Genomic DNA, 21,704 nt, shown 5'->3' on the forward strand with positions numbered 1-21,704 from the left:
AATAATGGTGTATTATAATCATAGACATTAAAACCAGGGTAATAATGGTGTATTATAATCATAGACATTAAAACCAGGGTAATACTGGTGTTTAATGTCATATATATTAAAACCAGGGTATTAATGGTGTGTAATAATCATAGACATTAAAACCAGGGTAATATTGGTGTGTAATAATCATAGACAGTAAAACCAGGGTAATATTGGTGTGTAATAATCATAGACATTAAAACCAGGGTAATAATGGTGTATTATAATCATAGACATTAAAACCAGGGTAATAATGGTGTTTAATGTCATATATATTAAAACCAGGGTAATAATGGTGTGTAATAATCATAGACATTAAAACCAGGGTAATAATGGTGTTTAATGTCATATATATTAAAACCAGGGTAATAATGGTGTGTAATAATCATAGACATTAAAACCAGGGTAATAATGGTGTGTAATAATCATAGACATTAAAACCAGGGTAATAATGGTGTGTAATAATCATAGACATTAAAACCAGGGTAATAATGGTGTGTAATAATCATAGACATTAAAACCAGGGTAATAATGGTGTGTAATAATCATAGACATTAAAACCAGGGTAATAATGGTGTATAATAATCATAGACATTAAAACCAGGGTAATAATTGTGTGTTCCAGACTCGGTGGGGTGTGTGGACCCAGAGGAGTGTGTGAGGGTGTGTGTGATAATCATAGACATTAAAACCAGGGTTATAATGGTGTATAATAATCTTAGACATTATAACCAGGGTAATAATTGTGTGTTCCAGACTCGGTGGGGTGTGTGGACCCAGAGGAGTGTGTGAGGGTGTGTGGAGCAGAGGTGGGCTGCTCCAACATCGCCTTCCCCAAACTGGTCATCGAACTCATGCCCAGCGGTGAGTGAGTGTGTGTGTGTGTAATGCTGTATGTGTGTAAAAGCCTAGTGTAGAATGTATCAGTCATGTCTCTGGGTGGTGTGGTGTAGAATGTATCAGTCATGTCTCTGGGTGGTGTAGAATGTATCAGTCATGTCTCCTGGTGGTGTAGAATGTATCAGTCATGTCTCTGGGTGGTGTAGAATGTATCAGTCATGTCTCTGGGTGGTGTAGAATGTATCAGTCATGTCTCTGGGTGGTGTAGAATGTATCAGTCATGTCTCTGGGTGGTGTAGAATGTATCAGTCATGTCTCTGGGTGGTGTAGAATGTATCAGTCATGTCTCTGGGTGGTGTAGAATGTATCAGTCATGTCTCTGGGTGGTGTAGAATGTATCAGTCATGTCTCTGGGTGGTGTAGAATGTATCAGTCATGTCTCTGGGTGGTGTAGTGTAGAATGTATCAGTCATGTCTCTGGGTGGTGTAGTGTAGAATGTATCAGTCATGTCTCTGGGTGGTGTAGTGTAGAATGTATCAGTCATGTCTCTGGGTGGTGTAGTGTAGAATGTATCAGTCATGTCTCTGGGTGGTGTAGTGTAGAATGTATCAGTCATGTCTCTGGGTGGTGTAGTGTAGAATGTATCAGTCATGTCTCTGGGTGGTGTAGTGTAGAATGTATCAGTCATGTCTCTGGGTGGTGTAGTGTAGAATGTATCAGTCATGTCTCTGGGTGGTGTAGAATGTATCAGTCATGTCTCTGGGTGGTGTAGAATGTATCAGTCATGTCTCTGGGTGGTGTAGAATGTATCAGTCATGTCTCTGGGTGGTGTAGAATGTATCAGTCATGTCTCTGGGTGGTGTAGAATGTATCAGTCATGTCTCTGGGTGGTGTAGAATGTATCAGTCATGTCTCTGGGTGGTGTAGAATGTATCAGTCATGTCTCTGGGTGGTGTAGAATGTATCAGTCATGTCTCTGGGTGGTGTAGAATGTATCAGTCATGTCTCTGGGTGGTGTAGAATGTATCAGTCATGTCTCTGGGTGGTGTAGAATGTATCAGTCATGTCTCTGGGTGGTGTAGAATGTATCAGTCATGTCTCTGGGTGGTGTAGAATGTATCAGTCATGTCTCTGGGTGGTGTAGTGTAGAATGTATCAGTCATGTCTCTGGGTGGTGTAGAATGTATCAGTCATGTCTCTGGGTGGTGTAGAATGTATCAGTCATGTCTCTGGGTGGTGTAGTGTAGAATGTATCAGTCATGTCTCTGGGTGGTGTAGAATGTATCAGTCATGTCTCTGGGTGGTGTAGAATGTATCAGTCATGTCTCTGGGTGGTGTAGAATGTATCAGTCATGTCTCTGGGTGGTGTAGTGTAGAATGTATCAGTCATGTCTCTGGGTGGTGTAGAATGTATCAGTCATGTCTCTGGGTGGTGTAGAATGTATCAGTCATGTCTCTGGGTGGTGTAGTGTAGAATGTATCAGTCATGTCTCTGGGTGGTGTAGTGTAGAATGTATCAGTCATGTCTCTGGGTGGTGTAGAATGTATCAGTCATGTCCCTGGGTGGTGTAGTGTAGAATGTATCAGTCATGTCTCTGGGTGGTGTAGAATGTATCAGTCATGTCTCTGGGTGGTGTAGAATGTATCAGTCATGTCTCTGGGTGGTGTAGAATGTATCAGTCAATTCTCTGGGTGGTGTAGTGTAGAATGTATCAGTCATGTCTCTGGGTGGTGTAGTGTAGAATGTATCAGTCATGTCTCTGGGTGGTGTAGTGTAGAATGTATCAGTCATGTCTCTGGGTGGTGTAGTGTAGAATGTATCAGTCATGTCTCTGGGTGGTGTAGTGTAGAATGTATCAGTCATGTCTCTGGGTGGTGTAGTGTAGAATGTATCAGTCATGTCTCTGGGTGGTGTAGTGTAGAATGTATCAGTCATGTCTCTGGGTGGTGTAGTGTAGAATGTATCAGTCATGTCTCTGGGTGGTGTAGTGTAGAATGTATCAGTCATGTCTCTGGGTGGTGTAGTGTAGAATATATCAGTCATGTCTCTGGGTGGTGTAGAATGTATCAGTCATGTCTCTGGGTGGTGTAGTGTAGAATGTATCAGTCATGTCTCTGGGTGGTGTAGTGTAGAATGTATCAGTCATGTCTCTGGGTGGTGTAGTGTAGAATGTATCAGTCATGTCTCTGGGTGGTGTAGTGTAGAATGTATCAGTCATGTCTCTGGGTGGTGTAGTGTAGAATGTATCAGTCATGTCTCTGGGTGGTGTAGTGTAGAATGTATCAGTCATGTCTCTGGGTGGTGTAGTGTAGAATGTATCAGTCATGTCTCTGGGTGGTGTAGTGCAGAATGTTTCAGTCATGTCTCTGGGTGGTGTAGAATGTATCAGTCATGTCTCTGGGTGGTGTAGTGTAGAATGTATCAGTCATGTCTCTGGGTGGTGTAGTGTAGAATGTATCAGTCATGTCTCTGGGTGGTGTAGTGTAGAATGTATCAGTCATGTCTCTGGGTGGTGTAGTGTAGAATGTATCAGTCATGTCTCTGGGTGGTGTAGTGTAGAATGTATCAGTCATGTCTCTGGGTGGTGTAGAATGTATCAGTCATGTCTCTGGGTGGTGTAGAATGTATCAGTCATGTCTCTGGGTGGTGTAGTGTAGAATGTATCAGTCATGTCTCTGGGTGGTGTAGAATGTATCAGTCATGTCTCTGGGTGGTGTAGTGTAGAATGTATCAGTCATGTCTCTGGGTGGTGTAGAATGTATCAGTCATGTCTCTGGGTGGTGTAGAATGTATCAGTCATGTCTCTGGGTGGTGTAGTGTAGAATGTATCAGTCATGTCTCTGGGTGGTGTAGTGTAGAATGTATCAGTCATGTCTCTGGGTGGTGTAGTGTAGAATGTATCAGTCATGTCTCTGGGTGGTGTAGTGTAGAATGTATCAGTCATGTCTCTGGGTGGTGTAGAATGTATCAGTCATGTCTCTGGGTGGTGTAGTGTAGAATGTATCAGTCATGTCTCTGGGTGGTGTAGAATGTATCAGTCATGTCTCTGGGTGGTGTAGTGTAGAATGTATCAGTCATGTCTCTGGGTGGTGTAGTGTAGAATGTATCAGTCATGTCTCTGGGTGGTGTAGTGTAGAATGTATCAGTCATGTCTCTGGGTGGTGTAGAATGTATCAGTCATGTCTCTGGGTGGTGTAGTGTAGAATGTATCAGTCATGTCTCTGGGTGGTGTAGTGTAGAATGTATCAGTCATGTCTCTGGGTGGTGTAGTGTAGAATGTATCAGTCATGTCTCTGGGTGGTGTAGTGTAGAATGTATCAGTCATGTCTCTGGGTGGTGTAGAATGTATCAGTCATGTCTCTGGGTGGTGTAGAATGTATCAGTCATGTCTCTGGGTGGTGTAGAATGTATCAGTCATGTCTCTGGGTGGTGTAGTGTAGAATGTATCAGTCATGTCTCTGGGTGGTGTAGAATGTATCAGTCATGTCTCTGGGTGGTGTAGTGTAGAATGTATCAGTCATGTCTCTGGGTGGTGTAGAATGTATCAGTCATGTCTCTGGGTGGTGTAGTGTAGAATGTATCAGTCATGTCTCTGGGTGGTGTAGAATGTATCAGTCATGTCTCTGGGTGGTGTAGTGTAGAATGTATCAGTCATGTCTCTGGGTGGTGTAGAATGTATCAGTCATGTCTCTGGGTGGTGTAGTGTAGAATGTATCAGTCATGTCTCTGGGTGGTGTAGAATGTATCAGTCATGTCTCTGGGTGGTGTAGTGTAGAATGTATCAGTCATGTCTCTGGGTGGTGTAGTGTAGAATGTATCAGTCATGTCTCTGGGTGGTGTAGTGTAGAATGTATCAGTCATGTCTCTGGGTGGTGTAGAATGTATCAGTCATGTCTCTGGGTGGTGTAGAATGTATCAGTCATGTCTCTGGGTGGTGTAGAATGTATCAGTCATGTCTCTGGGTGGTGTAGTGTAGAATGTATCAGTCATGTCTCTGGGTGGTGTAGAATGTATCAGTCATGTCTCTGGGTGGTGTAGTGTAGAATGTATCAGTCATGTCTCTGGGTGGTGTAGAATGTATCAGTCATGTCTCTGGGTGGTGTAGTGTAGAATGTATCAGTCATGTCTCTGGGTGGTGTAGAATGTATCAGTCATGTCTCTGGGTGGTGTAGAATGTATCAGTCATGTCTCTGGGTGGTGTAGAATGTATCAGTCATGTCTCTGGGTGGTGTAGAATGTATCAGTCATGTCTCTGGGTGGTGTAGAATGTATCAGTCATGTCTCTGGGTGGTGTAGAATGTATCAGTCATGTCTCTGGGTGGTGTAGTGTAGAATGTATCAGTCATGTCTCTGGGTGGTGTAGAATGTATCAGTCATGTCTCTGGGTGGTGTAGTGTAGAATGTATCAGTCATGTCTCTGGGTGGTGTAGAATGTATCAGTCATGTCTCTGGGTGGTGTAGAATGTATCAGTCATGTCTCTGGGTGGTGTAGTGTAGAATGTATCAGTCATGTCTCTGGGTGGTGTAGAATGTATCAGTCATGTCTCTGGGTGGTGTAGAATGTATCAGTCATGTCTCTGGGTGGTGTAGAATGTATCAGTCATGTCTCCTGGTGGTGTAGTGTAGAATGTATCAGTCATGTCTCTGGTTGGTGTAGAATGTATCAGTCATGTCTCTGGTTGGTGTAGAATGTATCAGTCATGTCTCTGGGTGGTGTAGAATGTATCAGTCATGTCTCTGGGTGGTGTAGTGTAGAATGTATCAGTCATGTCTCTGGGTGGTGTAGAATGTATCAGTCATGTCTCTGGGTGGTGTAGTGTAGATTGTATCAGTCATGTCTCTGGGTGGTGTAGTGTAGAATGTATCAGTCATGTCTCTGGGTGGTGTAGTGTAGAATGTATCGGTCATGTCTCTGGGTGGTGTAGAATGTATCAGTCATGTCTCTGGGTGGTGTAGTGTAGATTGTATCAGTCATGTCTCTGGGTGGTGTGGTGTAGAATGTATCAGTCATGTCTCTGGGTAGTGTAGAATGTATCAGTCATGTCTCAGGGTGGTGTAGAATGTATCAGTCATGTCTCAGGGTGGTGTAGAATGTATCAGTCATGTCTCTGGGTGGTGTAGAATGTATCAGTCATGTCTCTGGGTGGTGTAGAATGTATCAGTCATGTCTCCTGGTGGTGTAGTGTAGAATGTATCAGTCATGTCTCTGGTTGGTGTAGAATGTATCAGTCATGTCTCTGGTTGGTGTAGAATGTATCAGTCATGTCTCTGGGTGGTGTAGAATGTATCAGTCATGTCTCTGGTTGGTGTAGAATGTATCAGTCATGTCTCTGGGTGGTGTAGAATGTATCAGTCATGTCTCTGGGTGGTGTAGTGTAGAATGTATCAGTCATGTCTCTGGGTGGTGTAGAATGTATCAGTCATGTCTCTGGGTGGTGTAGAATGTATCAGTCATGTCTCTGGGTGGTGTAGAATGTATCAGTCATGTCTCTGGGTGGTGTAGTGTAGAATGTATCAGTCATGTCTCTGGGTGGTGTAGATTGTATCAGTCATGTCTCTGGGTGGTGTAGTGTAGAATGTATCAGTCATGTCTCTGGGTGGTGTAGTGTAGAATGTATCAGTCATGTCTCTGGGTGGTGTAGAATGTATCAGTCATGTCTCTGGGTGGTGTAGTGTAGAATGTATCAGTCATGTCTCTGGGTGGTGTTGTGTAGAATGTATCAGTCATGTCTCTGGGTGGTGTAGTGTAGAGTGTATCAGTCATGTCTCTGGGTGGTGTAGTGTAGAATGTATCAGTCATGTCTCTGGGTGGTGTAGAATGTATCAGTCATGTCTCTGGGTGGTGTAGTGTAGAATGTATCAGTCATGTCTCTGGGTGGTGTAGAATGTATCAGTCATGTCTCTGGGTGGTGTAGAATGTATCAGTCATGTCTCTGGGTGGTGTGGTGTAGAATGTATCAGTCATGTCTCTGGGTGGTGTAGTGTAGAATGTATCAGTCATGTCTCTGGGTGGTGTAGAATGTATCAGTCATGTCTCTGGGTGGTGTAGAATGTATCAGTCATGTCTCTAGGTGGTGTAGAATGTATCAGTCATGTCTCAGGGTGGTGTAGAATGTATCCGTCATGTCTCTGGGTAGTGTAGAATGTATCAGTCATGTCTCTGGGTGGTGTAGTGTAGAATGTATCAGTCATGTCTCTGGGTGGTGTAGTGTAGAATGTATCAGTCATGTCTCTGGGTGGTGTAGAATGTATCAGTCATGTCTCTGGGTGGTGTAGAATGTATCAGTCATGTCTCTGGGTGGTGTAGTGTAGAATGTATCAGTCATGTCTCTGGGTGGTGTAGTGTAGAATGTATCAGTCATGTCTCTGGGTGGTGTAGTGTAGAATGTATCAGTCATGTCTCTGGGTGGTGTAGAATGTATCTGTCATATCTCTGGGTGGTGTAGAATGTATCAGTCATGTCTCTGGGTGGTGTAGTGTAGAATGTATCAGTCATGTCTCTGGGTGGTGTAGTGTAGAATGTATCAGTCATGTCTCTGTGTGGTGTAGTGTAGAATGTATCAGTCATGTCTCTGGGTGGTGTAGAATGTATCAGTCATGTCTCTGGGTGGTGTAGAATGTATCACTCATGTCTCTGGGTGGTGTAGAATGTATCAGTCATGTCTCCTGGTGGTGTAGAATGTATCAGTCATGTCTCTGGGTGGTGTAGTGTAGAATGTATCAGTCATGTCTCTGGGTGGTGTAGTGTAGAATGTATCAGTCATGTCTCTGGGTGGTGTAGTGTAGAATGTATCAGTCATGTCTTTGGGTGGTGTAGTGTAGAATGTATCAGTCATGTCTCTGGGTGGTGTAGTGTAGAATGTATCAGTCATGTCTCTGGGTGGTGTAGTGTAGAATGTATCAGTCATGTCTCTGGGTGGTGTAGTGTAGAATGTATCAGTCATGTCTCTGGGTGGTGTAGAATGTATCAGTCATGTCTCTGGGTGGTGTAGAATGTATCAGTCATGTCTCTGGGTAGTGTAGAATGTATCAGTCATGTCTCTGGGTGGTGTAGTGTATAATGTATCAGTCATGTCTCTGGGTGGTGTAGAATGTATCAGTCATGTCTCTGGGTGGTGTAGTGTAGAATGTATCAGTCATGTCTCTCGGTGGTGTAGTGTAGAATGTATCAGTCATGTCTCTGGGTGGTGTAGAATGTATCAGTCATATCTCTGGGTGGTGTAGTGTAGAATGTATCAGTCATGTCTCTGGGTGGTGTAGAATGTATCAGTCATGTCTCTGGGTGGTGTAGAATGTATCAGTCATGTCTCTGGGTGGTGTAGTGTAGAATGTATCAGTCATGTCTCTGGGTGGTGTAGTGTAGAATGTATCAGTCATGTCTCTGGGTGGTGTAGAATGTATCAGGCATGTCTCTGGGTGGTGTAGAATGTATCAGTCATGTCTCTGGGTGGTGTAGTGTAGAATGTATCAGTCATGTCTCTGGGTGGTGTAGAATGTATCAGTCATGTCTCTGGGTGGTGTAGAATGTATCAGTCATGTCTCTGGGTGGTGTAGTGTAGAATGTATCAGTCATGTCTCTGGGTGGTGTAGTGTAGAATGTATCAGTCATGTCTCTAGGTGGTGTAGAATGTATCAGTCATGTCTCAGGGTGGTGTAGAATGTATCAGTCATGTCTCTGGGTGGTGTAGAATGTATCAGTCATGTCTCTGGGTGGTGTAGTGTAGAATGTATCAGTCATGTTTCTGGGTGGTGTAGTGTAGAATGTATCAGTCATGTCTCTGGGTGGTGTAGTGTAGAATGTATCAGTCATGTCTCTGGGTGGTGTAGAATGTATCAGTCATGTCTCTGGGTGGTGTAGAATGTATCAGTCATGTCTCTGGGTGGTGTAGTGTAGAATGTATCAGTCATGTCTCTGGGTGGTGTAGTGTAGAATGTATCAGTCATGTCTCTGGGTGGTGTAGAATGTATCAGTCATGTCTCTGGGTGGTGTAGTGTAGAATGTATCAGTCATGTCTCTGGGTAGTGTAGTGTAGAATGTATCAGTCATGTCTCTGGGTGGTGTAGTGTAGAATGTATCAGTCATGTCTCTGGGTGGTGTAGAATGTATCAGTCATGTCTCTGGGTGGTGTAGAATGTATCAGTCATGTCTCTGGGTGGTGTAGTGTAGAATGTATCAGTCATGTCTCTGGGTGGTGTAGAATGTATCAGTCATGTCTCTGGGTGGTGTAGAATGTATCAGTCATGTCTCTGGGTGGTGTAGAATGTATCAGTCATGTCTCTGGGTGGTGTAGTGTAGAATGTATCAGTCATGTCTCTGGGTGGTGTAGTGTAGAATGTATCAGTCATGTCTCTGGGTGGTGTAGAATGTATCAGTCATGTCTCTGGGTGGTGTAGAATGTATCAGTCATGTCTCTGGGTGGTGTAGTGTAGAATGTATCAGTCATGTCTCTGGGTGATGTAAAATGTATCAGTCATGTCTCTGGGTGGTGTAGTGTAGAATGGGTTGGCTTGAATTGGAATAGACAATACCGTGAGGTTGGCTTGAATTGGAATAGACAATACCGTGGGGTTGGCTTGAATTGGAATAGACAATACTGTGGGGTTGGCTTGAATTGGAATAGACAATACCATGGGGTTGGCTTGAATTGGAATAGACAATACCGTGGGGTTGGCTTGAATTGGAATAGACAATACCGTGGGGTTGCCTTGAATTGGAATAGACAATACCGTGGGGTTGGCTTGAATTGGAATAGACAATACCGTGGGGTTGGCTTGAATTGGAATAGACAATACCGTGGGGTTGGCTTGAATTGGAATAGACAATACCGTGGGGTTGGCTTGAATTGGAATAGACAATACCGTGGGGTTGGCTTGAATTGGAATAGACAATACCGTGGGGTTGGCTTGAATTGGAATAGACAATACCGTGAGGTTGGCTTGAATTGGAATAGACAATACCGTGGGGTTGGCTTGAATTGGAATAGACAATACCGTGGGGTTGGCTTGAATTGGAATAGACAATACCGTGGGGTTGGCTTGAATTGGAATAGACAATACCGTGAGGTTGGCTTGAATTGGAATAGACAATACCGTGGGGTTGGCTTGAATTGGAATAGACAATACCCTGTGGTTGGCTTGAATTGGAATAGACAATACCGTGGGGTTGGCTTGAATTGGAATAGACGATACCGTGGGGTTGGCTTGAATTGGAATAGACAATACCGTGGGGTTGGCTTGAATTGGAATAGACAATACCGTGAGTTTGGCTTGAATTGGAATAGACAATACCGTGGGGTTGGCTTGAATTGGAATAGACAATACCGTGAAGTTGGCTTGAATTGGAATAGACAATACCGTGGGGTTGGCTTGAATTGGAATAGACAATACCGTGAGGTTGGCTTGAATTGGAATAGACAATACCATGGGGTTGGCTTGAATTGGAATAGACAATAGCGTGGGGTTGGCTTGAATTGGAATAGACAATACCGTGGGGTTGGCTTGAATTGGAATAGACAATACCGTGGGGTTGGCTTGAATTGGAATAGACAATACCCTGGGGTTGGCTTGAATTGGAATAGACAATACCGTGAGGTTGGCTTGAATTGGAATAGACAATACCATGGGGTTGGCTTGAATTGGAATAGACAATACCGTGAGGTTGGCTTGAATTGGAATAGACAATACCCTGGGGTTGGCTTGAATTGGAATAGACAATACCGTGAGGTTGGCTTGAATTGGAATAGACAATACCGTGAGGTTGGCTTGAATTGGAATAGACAATACCGTGGGGTTGGCTTGAATTTGAATAGACAATACCGTGAGGTTGGCTTGAATTGACTTGAATAGACAATAGGTTGGCTTGAATAGACAATACCGTGAGGTTGGCTTGAATTGGAATAGACAATACCGTGGGGTTGGCTTGAATTGGAATAGACAATACCGTGGGGTTGGCTTGAATTGGAATAGACAATACCATGGGGTTGGCTTGAATTGGAATAGACAATACCGTGAGGTTGGCTTGAATTGGAATAGACAATACCATGGGGTTGGCTTGAATTGGAATAGACAATACTGTGAGGTTGGCTTGAATTGGAATAGACAATACCCTGGGGTTGGCTTGAATTGGAATAGACAATACCCTGTGGTTGGCTTGAATTGGAATAGACAATACCGTGAGGTTGGCTTGAATTGGAATAGACAATACCGTGGGGTTGGCTTGAATTGGAATAGACAATACCGTGAGGTTGGCTTGAATTGGAATAGACAATACCGTGGGGTTGGCTTGAATTGGAATAGACAATACCGTGGGGTTGGCTTGAATTGGAATAGACAATACCTTGAATCAGCTCCTGTGGTTTTATACTGCAGTTAGAAGTGATTCCATGTGTGTGTGTTTAGGTCTGGGGGGGGGGCTGATGATTCCATGTGTGTGTGTTTAGGTCTGGGGGGGGGGCTGATGATTCCATGTGTGTGTGTTTAGGTCTGGGGGGGCTGATGGTTCCATGTGTGTGTGTTTAGGTCTGGGGGGGCTGATAATTCCATGTGTGTGTGTTTAGGTCTGATGGGGCTGATGATTCCATGTGTGTGTGTTTAGGTCTGGGGGGGGGCTGATGATTCCATGTGTGTGTGTTTAGGTCTGGGGGGGGCTGATGATTCCATGTGTGTGTGTTTAGGTCTGGGGGGGCTGATGATTCCATGTGTGTGTGTTTAGGTCTGGGGGGGCTGATGATTCCATGTGTGTGTGTTTAGGTCTGGGGGGGCTGATGATTCCATGTGTGTGTGTTTAGGTCTGGGGGGGGGGCTGATGATTCCATGTGTGTGTGTTTAGGTCTGGGGGGGGGGGCTGATGATTCCATGTGTGTGTGTTTAGGTCTGGGGGGGGGGGCTGATGATTCCATGTGTGTGTTTAGGTCTGGGGGGGCTGATGATTCCATGTGTGTGTGTTTAGGTCTGGGGGGGCTGATGATTCCATGTGTGTGTGTTTAGGTCTGGGGGGGGGGCTGATGATTCCATGTGTGTGTGTTTAGGTCTGGGGGGGGCTGATGATTCCATGTGTGTGTGTTTAGGTCTGGGGGGGGGCTGATGATTCCATGTGTGTGTGTTTAGGTCTGGGGGGGGGCTGATGATTCCATGTGTGTGTGTTTAGGTCTGGGGGGGGGGCTGATGATTCCATGTGTGTGTGTTTAGGTCTGGGGGGGGCTGATGATTCCATGTGTGTGTGTTTAGGTCTGGGGGGGGCTGATGATTCCATGTGTGTGTGTTTAGGTCTGGGGGGGGCTGATGATTCCATGTGTGTGTGTTTAGGTCTGGGGGGGGGCTGATGATTCCATGTGTGTGTGTTTAGGTCTGGGGGGGGGCTGATGATTCCATGTGTGTGTGTTTAGGTCTGGGGGGGGGCTGATGATTCCATGTGTGTGTGTTTAGGTCTGGGGGGGGCTGATGATTCCATGTGTGTGTGTTTAGGTCTGGGGGGGGGCTGATGATTCCATGTGTGTGTGTTTAGGTCTGGGGGGGGCTGATGATTCCATGTGTGTGTGTTTAGGTCTGGGGGGGGCTGATGATTCCATGTGTGTGTGTTTAGGTCTGGGGGGGCTGATGGTTCCATGTGTGTGTGTTTAGGTCTGGGGGGGGGGCTGATGATTCCATGTGTGTGTGTTTAGGTCTGGGGGGGCTGATAATTCCATGTGTGTGTGTTTAGGTCTGGGGGGGGGCTGATGATTCCATGTGTGTGTGTTTAGGTCTGGGGGGGGGGCTGATGATTCCATGTGTGTGTGTTTAGGTCTGCGGGGGCTGATGATAGCAGTGATGATGGCGGCTCTGATGTCATCGTTGACCTCTATCTTTAACTCCTCCTCCACGCTCTTCACCATGGACATCTGGAAGAAGTACCGCGCGGACGCCTCGGAACGGGAGCTGCTATTGGTCGGCAGGTCAGACACTCACACAGGAACAGCTGCTATTGGTCAGCAGGTCAGTCTATTGGTCGGCAGGTCAGTCAATCACACAGGAACAGCTGCTATTGGTCGGCAGGTCAGTCACTCACACAGGAACAGCTGCTATTGGTCGGCAGGTCAGTCACTCACACAGGAACAGCTGCTATTGGTCGGCAGGTCAGTCACTCACACAGGAACAGCTGTTATTGGTCGGCAGGTCAGTCACTCACACTGGAACAGCTGCTATTGGTCGGCAGGTCAGTCAATCACACTGGAACAGCTGTTATTAGTCGGCAGGTCAGTCACTCACACAGAAACAGCTGCTATTGGTCGGCAGGTCAGTCACTCACACAGGAACAGCTGTTATTGGTCGGCAGGCCAGTCTATTGGTCGGCAGGTCCGTCACTCACACAGGAACAGCTGCTATTGGTCAGCAGGTCAGTCACTCACACAGGAACAGCTGTTATTGGTCCGGCAGGTCAGTCACTCACACAGGAACAGCTGCTATTGGTCGGCAGGTCCGTCACTCACACAGGAACAGCTGCTATTGGTCGGCAGGTCAGTCACTCACACAGGAACAGCTGTTATTGGTCGGCAGGCCAGTCTATTGGTCGGCAGGTCCGTCACTCACACAGGAACAGCTGCTATTGGTCAGCAGGTCAGTCATAGGTTCTATTCTTAAAGAGATGATGTCATTGTAAACGGTTCCTAAATCTCCACTGTGTCTGTGTCTGTGTCTGTGTCTGTGTCTGTGTCTGTGTCCGTGTCTGTGTCTGTGTCTGTGTCTGTGTCCGTGCGTGCGTGCGTGTAGGATAGTAACAGTGATTCTGGTGGTGATAAGCGTGGTGTGGATTCCAATCCTGCAGTCGGCCAATAGCGGACAGCTCTACGTTTACATCCAATCAGTGACCAGTTACCTGGCTCCACCCGTTACCGCTGTCTTCTCATTGGCTATCTTCTGGACCAGAACAAACGAGCAGGTAACACACACTTCATTCCAGAATCCCTTTTCATTTGGGTTAGCGGGAAACGAACCCATGACTCTGTGGTCTACCAACTGACAGTCATGAATCCCTTTTCATTTGGGTTAGAGGGAAACGAACCCATGACTCTGTGGTCTACCAAATGACAGTCATGAATCCCTTTTCATTTGGGTTAGCGGGAAACGAACCCATGACTCAGTGGTCTACCAAATGACAGTCATGAATCCCTTTTCATTTTGGTTAGAGGGAAACGAACCCATGACTCTGTGGTCTACCAAATGAAAGTCATGAATCCCTTTTCATTTGGGTTAGCGGGAAACGAACCCATGACTCTGTGGTCTACCAAATGACAGTCATGAATCCCTTTTCATTTGGGTTAGCGGGAAACGAACCCATGACTCTGTGGTCTACCAAATGACAGTCATGAATCCCTTTTCATTTGGGTTAGCGGGAAACGAACCCATGACTCAGTGGTCTACCAAATGACAGTCATGAATCCCTTTTCATATGGGTTAGCGGGAGACCGAACCCATGACTCTGTGGTCTACCAACTGACAGTCATGAATCCCTTTTCATTTGAGTTAGTGGGAAACGAACCCATGACTCTGTGGTCTACCAAATGACAGTCATGAATCCCTTTTCATTTGGGTTGACGGGAAACGAACCCATGACTCTGTGGTCTACCAAATGACAGTCAAGAATCCCTTTTCATTTGGGTTAGAGGGAAACGAACCCATGACTCAGTGGTCTACCAAATGACAGTCAAGAATCCCTTTTCATTTGGGTTAGCGGGAAACGAACCCATGACTCAGTGGTCTACCAAATGACAGTCATGAATCCCTTTTCATATGGGTTAGCGGGAGACGAACCCATGACTCTGTGGTCTACCAACTGACAGTCATGAATCCCTTTTCATTTGAGTTAGTGGGAAACGAACCCATGACTCTGTGGTCTACCAAATGACAGTCATGAATCCCTTTTCATTTGGGTTAACGGGAAACGAACCCATGACTCTGTGGTCTACCAAATGACAGTCAAGAATCCCTTATAATTTGGGTTAGAGGGAAACGAACCCATGACTCAGTGGTCTACCAAATGACAGTCAAGAATCCCTTTTCATTTGGGTTAGAGGGAAACGAACCCATGACTCTGTGGTCTACCAACTGACAGTCAAGAATCCCTTTTCATTTGGGTTAGCCGGAAACGAACCCATGACTCTGTGGTCTACCAAATGACAGTCATGACATTTTGATTCTGGGTTTGATTGTTGTCTTCCCTCTTGGTCTGTTAGACATTTTGATTCTGGGTTTGATTGTTGTCTTCCCTCTTGGTCTGTTAGACATTTTGATTCTGGGTTTGATAAACAGTTGTCTTCCCTCTTGGTCTGTTAGACATTTTGATTCTGGGTTTGATTGTTGTTTTCCTCTTGGTCTGTTAGACATTTTGATTCTGGGTTTGATAAACAGTTGTCTTGCCTCTTGGTCTGTTAGACATTTTGATTCTGGGTTTGATAAACAGTTGTCTTCCCTCTTGGTCTGTTAGACATTTTGATTCTGGGTTTGATAAACAGTTGTCTTCCCTCTTGGTCTGTTAGACATTTTGATTCTGGGTTTGGTAAACAGTTGTCTTGCCTCTTGGTCTGTTAGACATTTTGATTCTGGGTTTGATAAACAGTTGTCTTCCCTCTTGGTCTGTTAGACATTTTGATTCTGGGTTTGATAGTTGTCTTCCCTCTTGGTCTGTTAGACATTTTGATTCTGGGTTTGATAAACAGTTGTCTTCCCTCTTGGTCTGTTAGACATTTTGATTCTGGGTTTGATAAACAGTTTTCTTCCCTCTTGGTCTGTTAGACATTTTGATTCTGGGTTTGGTAAACAGTTGTCTTCCCTCTTGGTCTGTTAGACATTTTGATTCTGGGTTTGATAAACAGTTGTCTTCCCTCTTGGTCTGTTAGACATTTTGATTCTGGGTTTGATAAACAGTTTTCTTCCCTCTTGGTCTGTTAGACATTTTGATTCTGGGTTTGGTAAACAGTTGTCTTCCCTCTTGGTCTGTTAGACATTTTGATTCTGGGTTTGATAAACAGTTGTCTTCCCTCTTGGTCTGTTAGACATTTTGATTCTGGGTTTGATAAACAGTTTTCTTCCCTCTTGGTCTGTTAGACATTTTGATTCTGGGTTTGATAAACAGTTTTCTTCCCTCTTGGTCTGTTAGACATTTTGATTCTGGGTTTGGTAAACAGTTGTCTTCCCTCTTGGTCTGTCAGACATTTTGATTCTGGGTTTGGTAAACAGTTGTCTTCCCTCTTGGTCTGTCAGACATTTTGTTGTTGGAGAAACTGTTTTGTAAATACATTTCAGAAGGCGTGATAGCGACACCTGGTGGATTTAGTTATCAGAAACAGGCAAAGTTACATTTCAAGTGTCGGAGCATTAAAATTATTCTGATTACATAGGAAACAATGTACAGAACCAGTCAACAGTTTGGACACAGCTCCTCATTCCAGGGGTTTTCTTTATTTGTACTATTTTCTACATTGTAGAGAAACAGTGAAGACATCAACACTATGAAATAACACATATGGAATCATGTAGTAACCAAAAAAGTGTTAATAAAAAATACTTTATATTTCAGATTCTTCAAAGTAGCCACCTTTGTCTTGATGACAGCTGTGCTCACTGTATTCACATGGGCCCTTTGTCACGTTAATCAGGTGTTACGGAGACTGGAGTAGGACTTTAAGTTCTATTCTTTAAAATATATTTTAGTCACGCAATACATTTTCTGCATTTTAAAACTCTAAGCGTTTAAAAAAAAGTAACTAGTAACTACTGTGTACTTTTTAGGGTTAGTGTTAGTGTGTACTTTTTAGGGTTAGTGTGTACTTTGTGTTAGTGTGTACTTTTTAGAAACACTGTGTGTTTCACCATTGTGTGTGTGTGTGTGTGTGTGTGTGTGTGTGTGTGTGTGTGTGTGTGTGTGTGTGTGTGTGTGTGTGTGTGTGTGTGTGTGTGTGTGTGTGTGTGTGTGTGTGTGTGTGTGTGTGTGTCTGTGTGTGTGTGTGTGTGTGTGTGTGTAGGGAGCGTTCTGGGGACTGATGGTGGGGCTGGTGGTCGGTGTGTGTCGGATGGTTCTAGAATTCGCGTTCCCGCCTCCTCGTTGTGGTATCCAAGACGACGCCCCGTCCGTCCTGCGCTCCGTTCACTACCTTCACTTCGCCATCATCCTCTGCTTCCTGTCTGCTGCCGTCGTCGTGGTGATATCGCTGCTGACTCCGCCCCCCACTGAGGAGCAGGTATGATGTCACGTTGTTTGTCTTCACATCATTCCAGAACAGCTGAATAGAACTTCACTGTGTTGATGTTTAGGTGTGTAACCTGACGTGGTGGACGTTGACTGAAGAGGAAGAGAGAGAAATACCTCTCCAGAAGGTCTCCTCTGTCAGCCACCGAGAGCAGAGACACCAGGTCCAAGGTGAGACAGACAGACAGACAGACAGACAGACAGACAGACAGACAGACAGACAGACAGACAGAGAGACAGTAACCTGACGTGGTGGACGTTGACTGAAGAGGAAGAGAGAGAAATACCTCTCCAGAAGGTCTCCTCTGTCAGCCACCGAGAGCAGAGACACCAGGTCCAAGGTGAGACAGACAGACAGACAGACAGACAGACAGACAGACAGACAGACAGTAACCTGACGTGGTGGACGTTGACTGAAGAGGAAGAGAGAGAAATACCTCTCCAGAAGGTCTCCTCTGTCAGCCACCGAGAGCACAGACACCAGGTCCAAGGTGAGGCAGACAGACAGACAGACAGACAGACAGACAGACAGACAGACAGACAGACAGACAGACAGACACCAGGTCCAAGGTGAGACAGACAGACAGACAGACAGACAGACAGACAGACACCAGGTCCAAGGTGAGACAGACAGACAGACAGACAGACAGACAGACAGACAGACAGACAGAGAGACAGTAACCTGACGTGGTGGACGTTGACTGAAGAGGAAGAGAGAGAAATACCTCTCCAGAAGGTCTCCTCTGTCAGCCACCGAGAGCACAGACACCAGGTCCAAGGTGAGACAGACAGACAGACAGACAGACAGACAGACAGACAGACAGAGAGACAGACAGACAGACAGACAGAGAGACAGTAACCTGACGTGGTGGACGTTGACTGAAGAGGAAGAGAGAGAAATACCTCTCCAGAAGGTCTCCTCTGTCAGCCACCGAGAGCACAGACACCAGGTCCAAGGTGAGACAGACAGACAGACAGACAGACAGACAGACAGACAGACAGACAGACAGACAGACAGAGAGACAGTAACCTGACGTGGTGGACGTTGACTGAAGAGGAAGAGAGAGAAATACCTCTCCAGAAGGTCTCCTCTGTCAGCCACCGAGAGCACAGACACCAGGTCCAAGGTGAGACAGACAGACAGACAGACAGACAGACAGACAGACAGACAGACAGACAGACAGACAGACAGACAGACACCAGGTCCAAGGTGAGACAGACAGACAGACAGACAGACAGACAGAGAGACAGACAGACAGACAGAGAGACAGTAACCTGACGTGGTGGACGTTGACTGAAGAGGAAGAGAGAGAAATACCTCTCCAGAAGGTCTCCTCTGTCAGCCACCGAGAGCAGAGACACCAGGTCCAAGGTGAGACAGACAGACAGACAGACAGACAGACAGACAGACAGACAGACAGACAGACAGACAGACACCAGGTCCAAGGTGAGACAGACAGACAGACAGACAGACAGACAGACAGACAGACAGACAGACAGACAGACAGACAGACAGAGAGACAGTAACCTGACGTGGTGGACGTTGACTGAAGAGGAAGAGAGAGAAATACCTCTCCAGAAGGTCTCCTCTGTCAGCCACCGAGAGCAGAGACACCAGGTCCAAGGTGAGACAGACAGACAGACAGACAGACAGAGAGACAGACAGACAGACAGAGAGACAGTAACCTGACGTGGTGGACTTTGACTGAAGAGGAAGAGAGAGAAATACCTCTCCAGAAGGTCTCCTCTGTCAGCCACCGAGAGCACAGACACCAGGTCCAAGGTGAGACAGACAGACAGACAGACAGACAGACAGACAGACACCAGGTCCAAGGTCGGTCAGTCAGACAGACAGACAGACAGACAGACAGACAGACAGACAGACACCAGGGTCAGACAGACACCAGGGTCAGACAGACAGACAGACAGACAGACAGACAGACAGACAGACAGACACCAAGTCCAGGGTCAGACAGACAGACAGACACCAAGTCCAGGGTCAGACAGACAGACAGACAGACAGACAGACAGACAGACAGACACCAGGTCCAGGGTCAGACAGACAGACAGACAGACAGACAGACAGACAGACAGACAGACAGACAGACAGACACCAAGTCCAGGGTCAGACAGACAGACAGACACCAAGTCCAGGGTCAGACAGACAGACAGACAGACACCAGGTCCAGGGTCAGACAGACAGACACCAGGTCCAGGGTCAGACAGACAGAGAGACAGACAGACAGACAGACAGACAGACAGACAGACAGAGAGACATTGGGTCTGTTTAAGACTAGATCAGGCTCTCTGCTACAGATGGACTGACACATACTTAATAATGTTGATTTTACATTCTGTGGTGTGTGTGTGTGTGTGTGTGTGTGTGTGTGTGTGTGTGTGTGTGTGTGTGTGTGTGTGTGTGTGTGTGTGTGTGTGTGTGTGTGTGTGTGTGTGTGTGTGTGTGTGTGTGTGTGTGTGTGTGTGTGTGTGTGTGTGTGTGTGTGTGTGTGTGTGTGAAGGTTCTGCTCCGGTGCGGAGGGCGGTCTGCGGACGCGGGGCGGGGCTCTGCAGCTCAGCGGAGGGGCCAGCAGAGGAGGTTCCGTTACCCAGAATCCCCAGCGTTAGAGAGAGTGTGTTCTGGTCTCGCTTCTGCTGCGTCAATGCCATTCTGCTGATCTGTGTTAATATATTCCTCTACGCTTACTTCGCCTGACCTCTGACCTCTAACTGCTGTCCCAGTAGACTACTTCCTGTGTTTCTACTTCCTGTGTTTCTACTTCCTGTGGGTGTTTCCATCTCTACGTAAATCAATGTTCTGATGGTTCTAGAAGATGTATCGTTCTAGAATGTTACGGACCTCTAACTGCTGTCCCAGTAGGCTACTTCCTGTGTTTCTACTTCCTGTGTTTCTACTTCCTGTGGGTGTTTCCATCTCTACGTAAATCAATGTTCTGATGGTTCTAGAAGATGTATCGTTCTAGAATGTTACGGACCTGTGATGTCATAGTGGGTAAGGTCATATTTAGTGTGTTATGTACGGACCTGTGATTGGTCAATATTGTGTCCTTGTGTAAATGAGATTCATGAATAAACACGTCTTGTAATCACAGAGGAGAAACTTTATTGTCATCAAGGTTTGTGTCAGGGGTTAGAGGTCAGGGGCTAGAGGTCAGGGGCTAGGGGGAGATACATTTCCTATAGGTTCACCACACACACAGTAGAGTAGCTACATGGAATACACCTGACCGTGACCCCTGACCCCATACAGATATATGCCTCAACCAGATCCATAGCATTTTGCATCAATACTACAATAACTACCTGTTACATGAAATAATAAGCTAATGCTTTAAAGAAAGGTTCCTGGAGACTGAATAGATACACTACATGACCAAAAGTATGTGGACACCTGCTTGTCGAACATCTCATTCCAAAAACATGGGCATTAATATGGAGTTGGTCCCCCCTTTGCTGCTATAACAGCCTCCACTCTTCTGGGAAGGGTTTCCACTAGATGTTGGAACATTGCTGCTCTAACAGCCTCCACTCTTCTGGGAAGGCTTTCCACTAGATGTTGGAACATTGCTGCTATAACAGCCTCCACTCTTCTGGGAAGGCTTTCCACTAGATGTTGGAACATTGCTGCTATAACAGCCTCCACTCTTCTGGGAAGGCTTTCCACTAGATGTTGGAACATTGCTGCTATAACAGCCTCCACTCTTCTGGGAAAACTTTCCACTAGATGTTGGAACATTGCTGCTATAACAGCCTCCACTCTTCAGGGAAGGCTTTCCACTAGATGTTGGAACATTGCTGCTATAACAGCCTCCACTCTTCTGGGAAGGCTTTCCACTAGATGTTGGAACATTGATGCTATAACAGCCTCCACTCTTCTGGGAAGGCTTTCCACTAGATGTTGGAACATTGCTGTTATAACAGCCTCCACTCTTCTGGGAAGGCTTTCCACTAGATGTTGGAACATTGCTGCTATAACAGCCTCCACTCTTCTGGGAAGGCTTTCCACTAGATGTTGGAACATTGCTGCTATAACAGCCTCCACTCTTCTGGGAAGGCTTTCTACTAGATGTTGGAACATTGCTGCTATAACAGCCTCCACTCTTCTGGGAAGGCTTTCCACTAGATGTTGGAACATTGCTGCTATAACAGCCTCCACTCTTCTGGGAAGGCTTTCCACTAGATGTTGGAACATTGCTGCTATAACAGCCTCCAGTCTTCTGGGAAGGCTTTCAACTAGATGCTGGAACATTGCTGCTATAACAGCCTCCACTCTTCTGGGAAGGCTTTCCACTAGATGTTGGAACATTGCTGCTATAACAGCCTCCAGTCTTCTGGGAAGGCTTTCCACTAGATGTTGGAACATTGCTGCTATAACAGCCTCCACTCTTCTGGGAAGGCTTTCCACTAGATGTTGGAACATTGCTGCTATAACAGCCTCCACTCTTCTGGGAAGGCTTTCCACTAGATGTTGGAACATTGCCGCTATAACAGCCTCCACTCTTCTGGGAAGGCTTTCCCCTAGAAGTTGGAACATTGCCGCTATAACAGCCTCCACTCTTCTGGGAAGGATTTTCACTAGATGTTGGAACATTGGT

General features: G+C 45.8%; 1 protein-coding gene across 2 annotated transcripts in view; it reads left to right on the top strand.

Moving 5' to 3' along the window:
- Positions 1 to 20,364, top strand: part of LOC129843335 (sodium/mannose cotransporter SLC5A10-like) — a 162,160-nt gene extending 141,796 nt beyond the window's left edge. Inside the window, exons 10-16 of one of the 2 annotated variants that reach the window (XM_055911971.1) lie at positions 787 to 894; positions 12,652 to 12,802; positions 13,617 to 13,785; positions 16,868 to 17,083; positions 17,157 to 17,219; positions 17,918 to 17,946; positions 19,723 to 20,363. In XM_055911971.1, coding sequence (XP_055767946.1) covers positions 787 to 894; positions 12,652 to 12,802; positions 13,617 to 13,785; positions 16,868 to 17,083; positions 17,157 to 17,219; positions 17,918 to 17,946; positions 19,723 to 19,804 — 818 coding nt within the window. In that variant the 3' untranslated portion in view covers positions 19,805 to 20,363. Of the gene's footprint in view, positions 1 to 786; positions 895 to 12,651; positions 12,803 to 13,616; positions 13,786 to 16,867; positions 17,084 to 17,156; positions 17,220 to 17,917; positions 17,947 to 19,722 lie in introns of both variants that reach the window. The other variant, XM_055911972.1, reaches the window with a different exon arrangement.
- Positions 20,365 to 21,704: the final 1,340 nt, after the last annotated feature.

Source organism: Salvelinus fontinalis, unplaced genomic scaffold (genome assembly GCF_029448725.1).
Source record: "Salvelinus fontinalis isolate EN_2023a unplaced genomic scaffold, ASM2944872v1 scaffold_0118, whole genome shotgun sequence".
Classification (NCBI taxonomy): Eukaryota; Metazoa; Chordata; class Actinopteri; order Salmoniformes; family Salmonidae; genus Salvelinus; species Salvelinus fontinalis.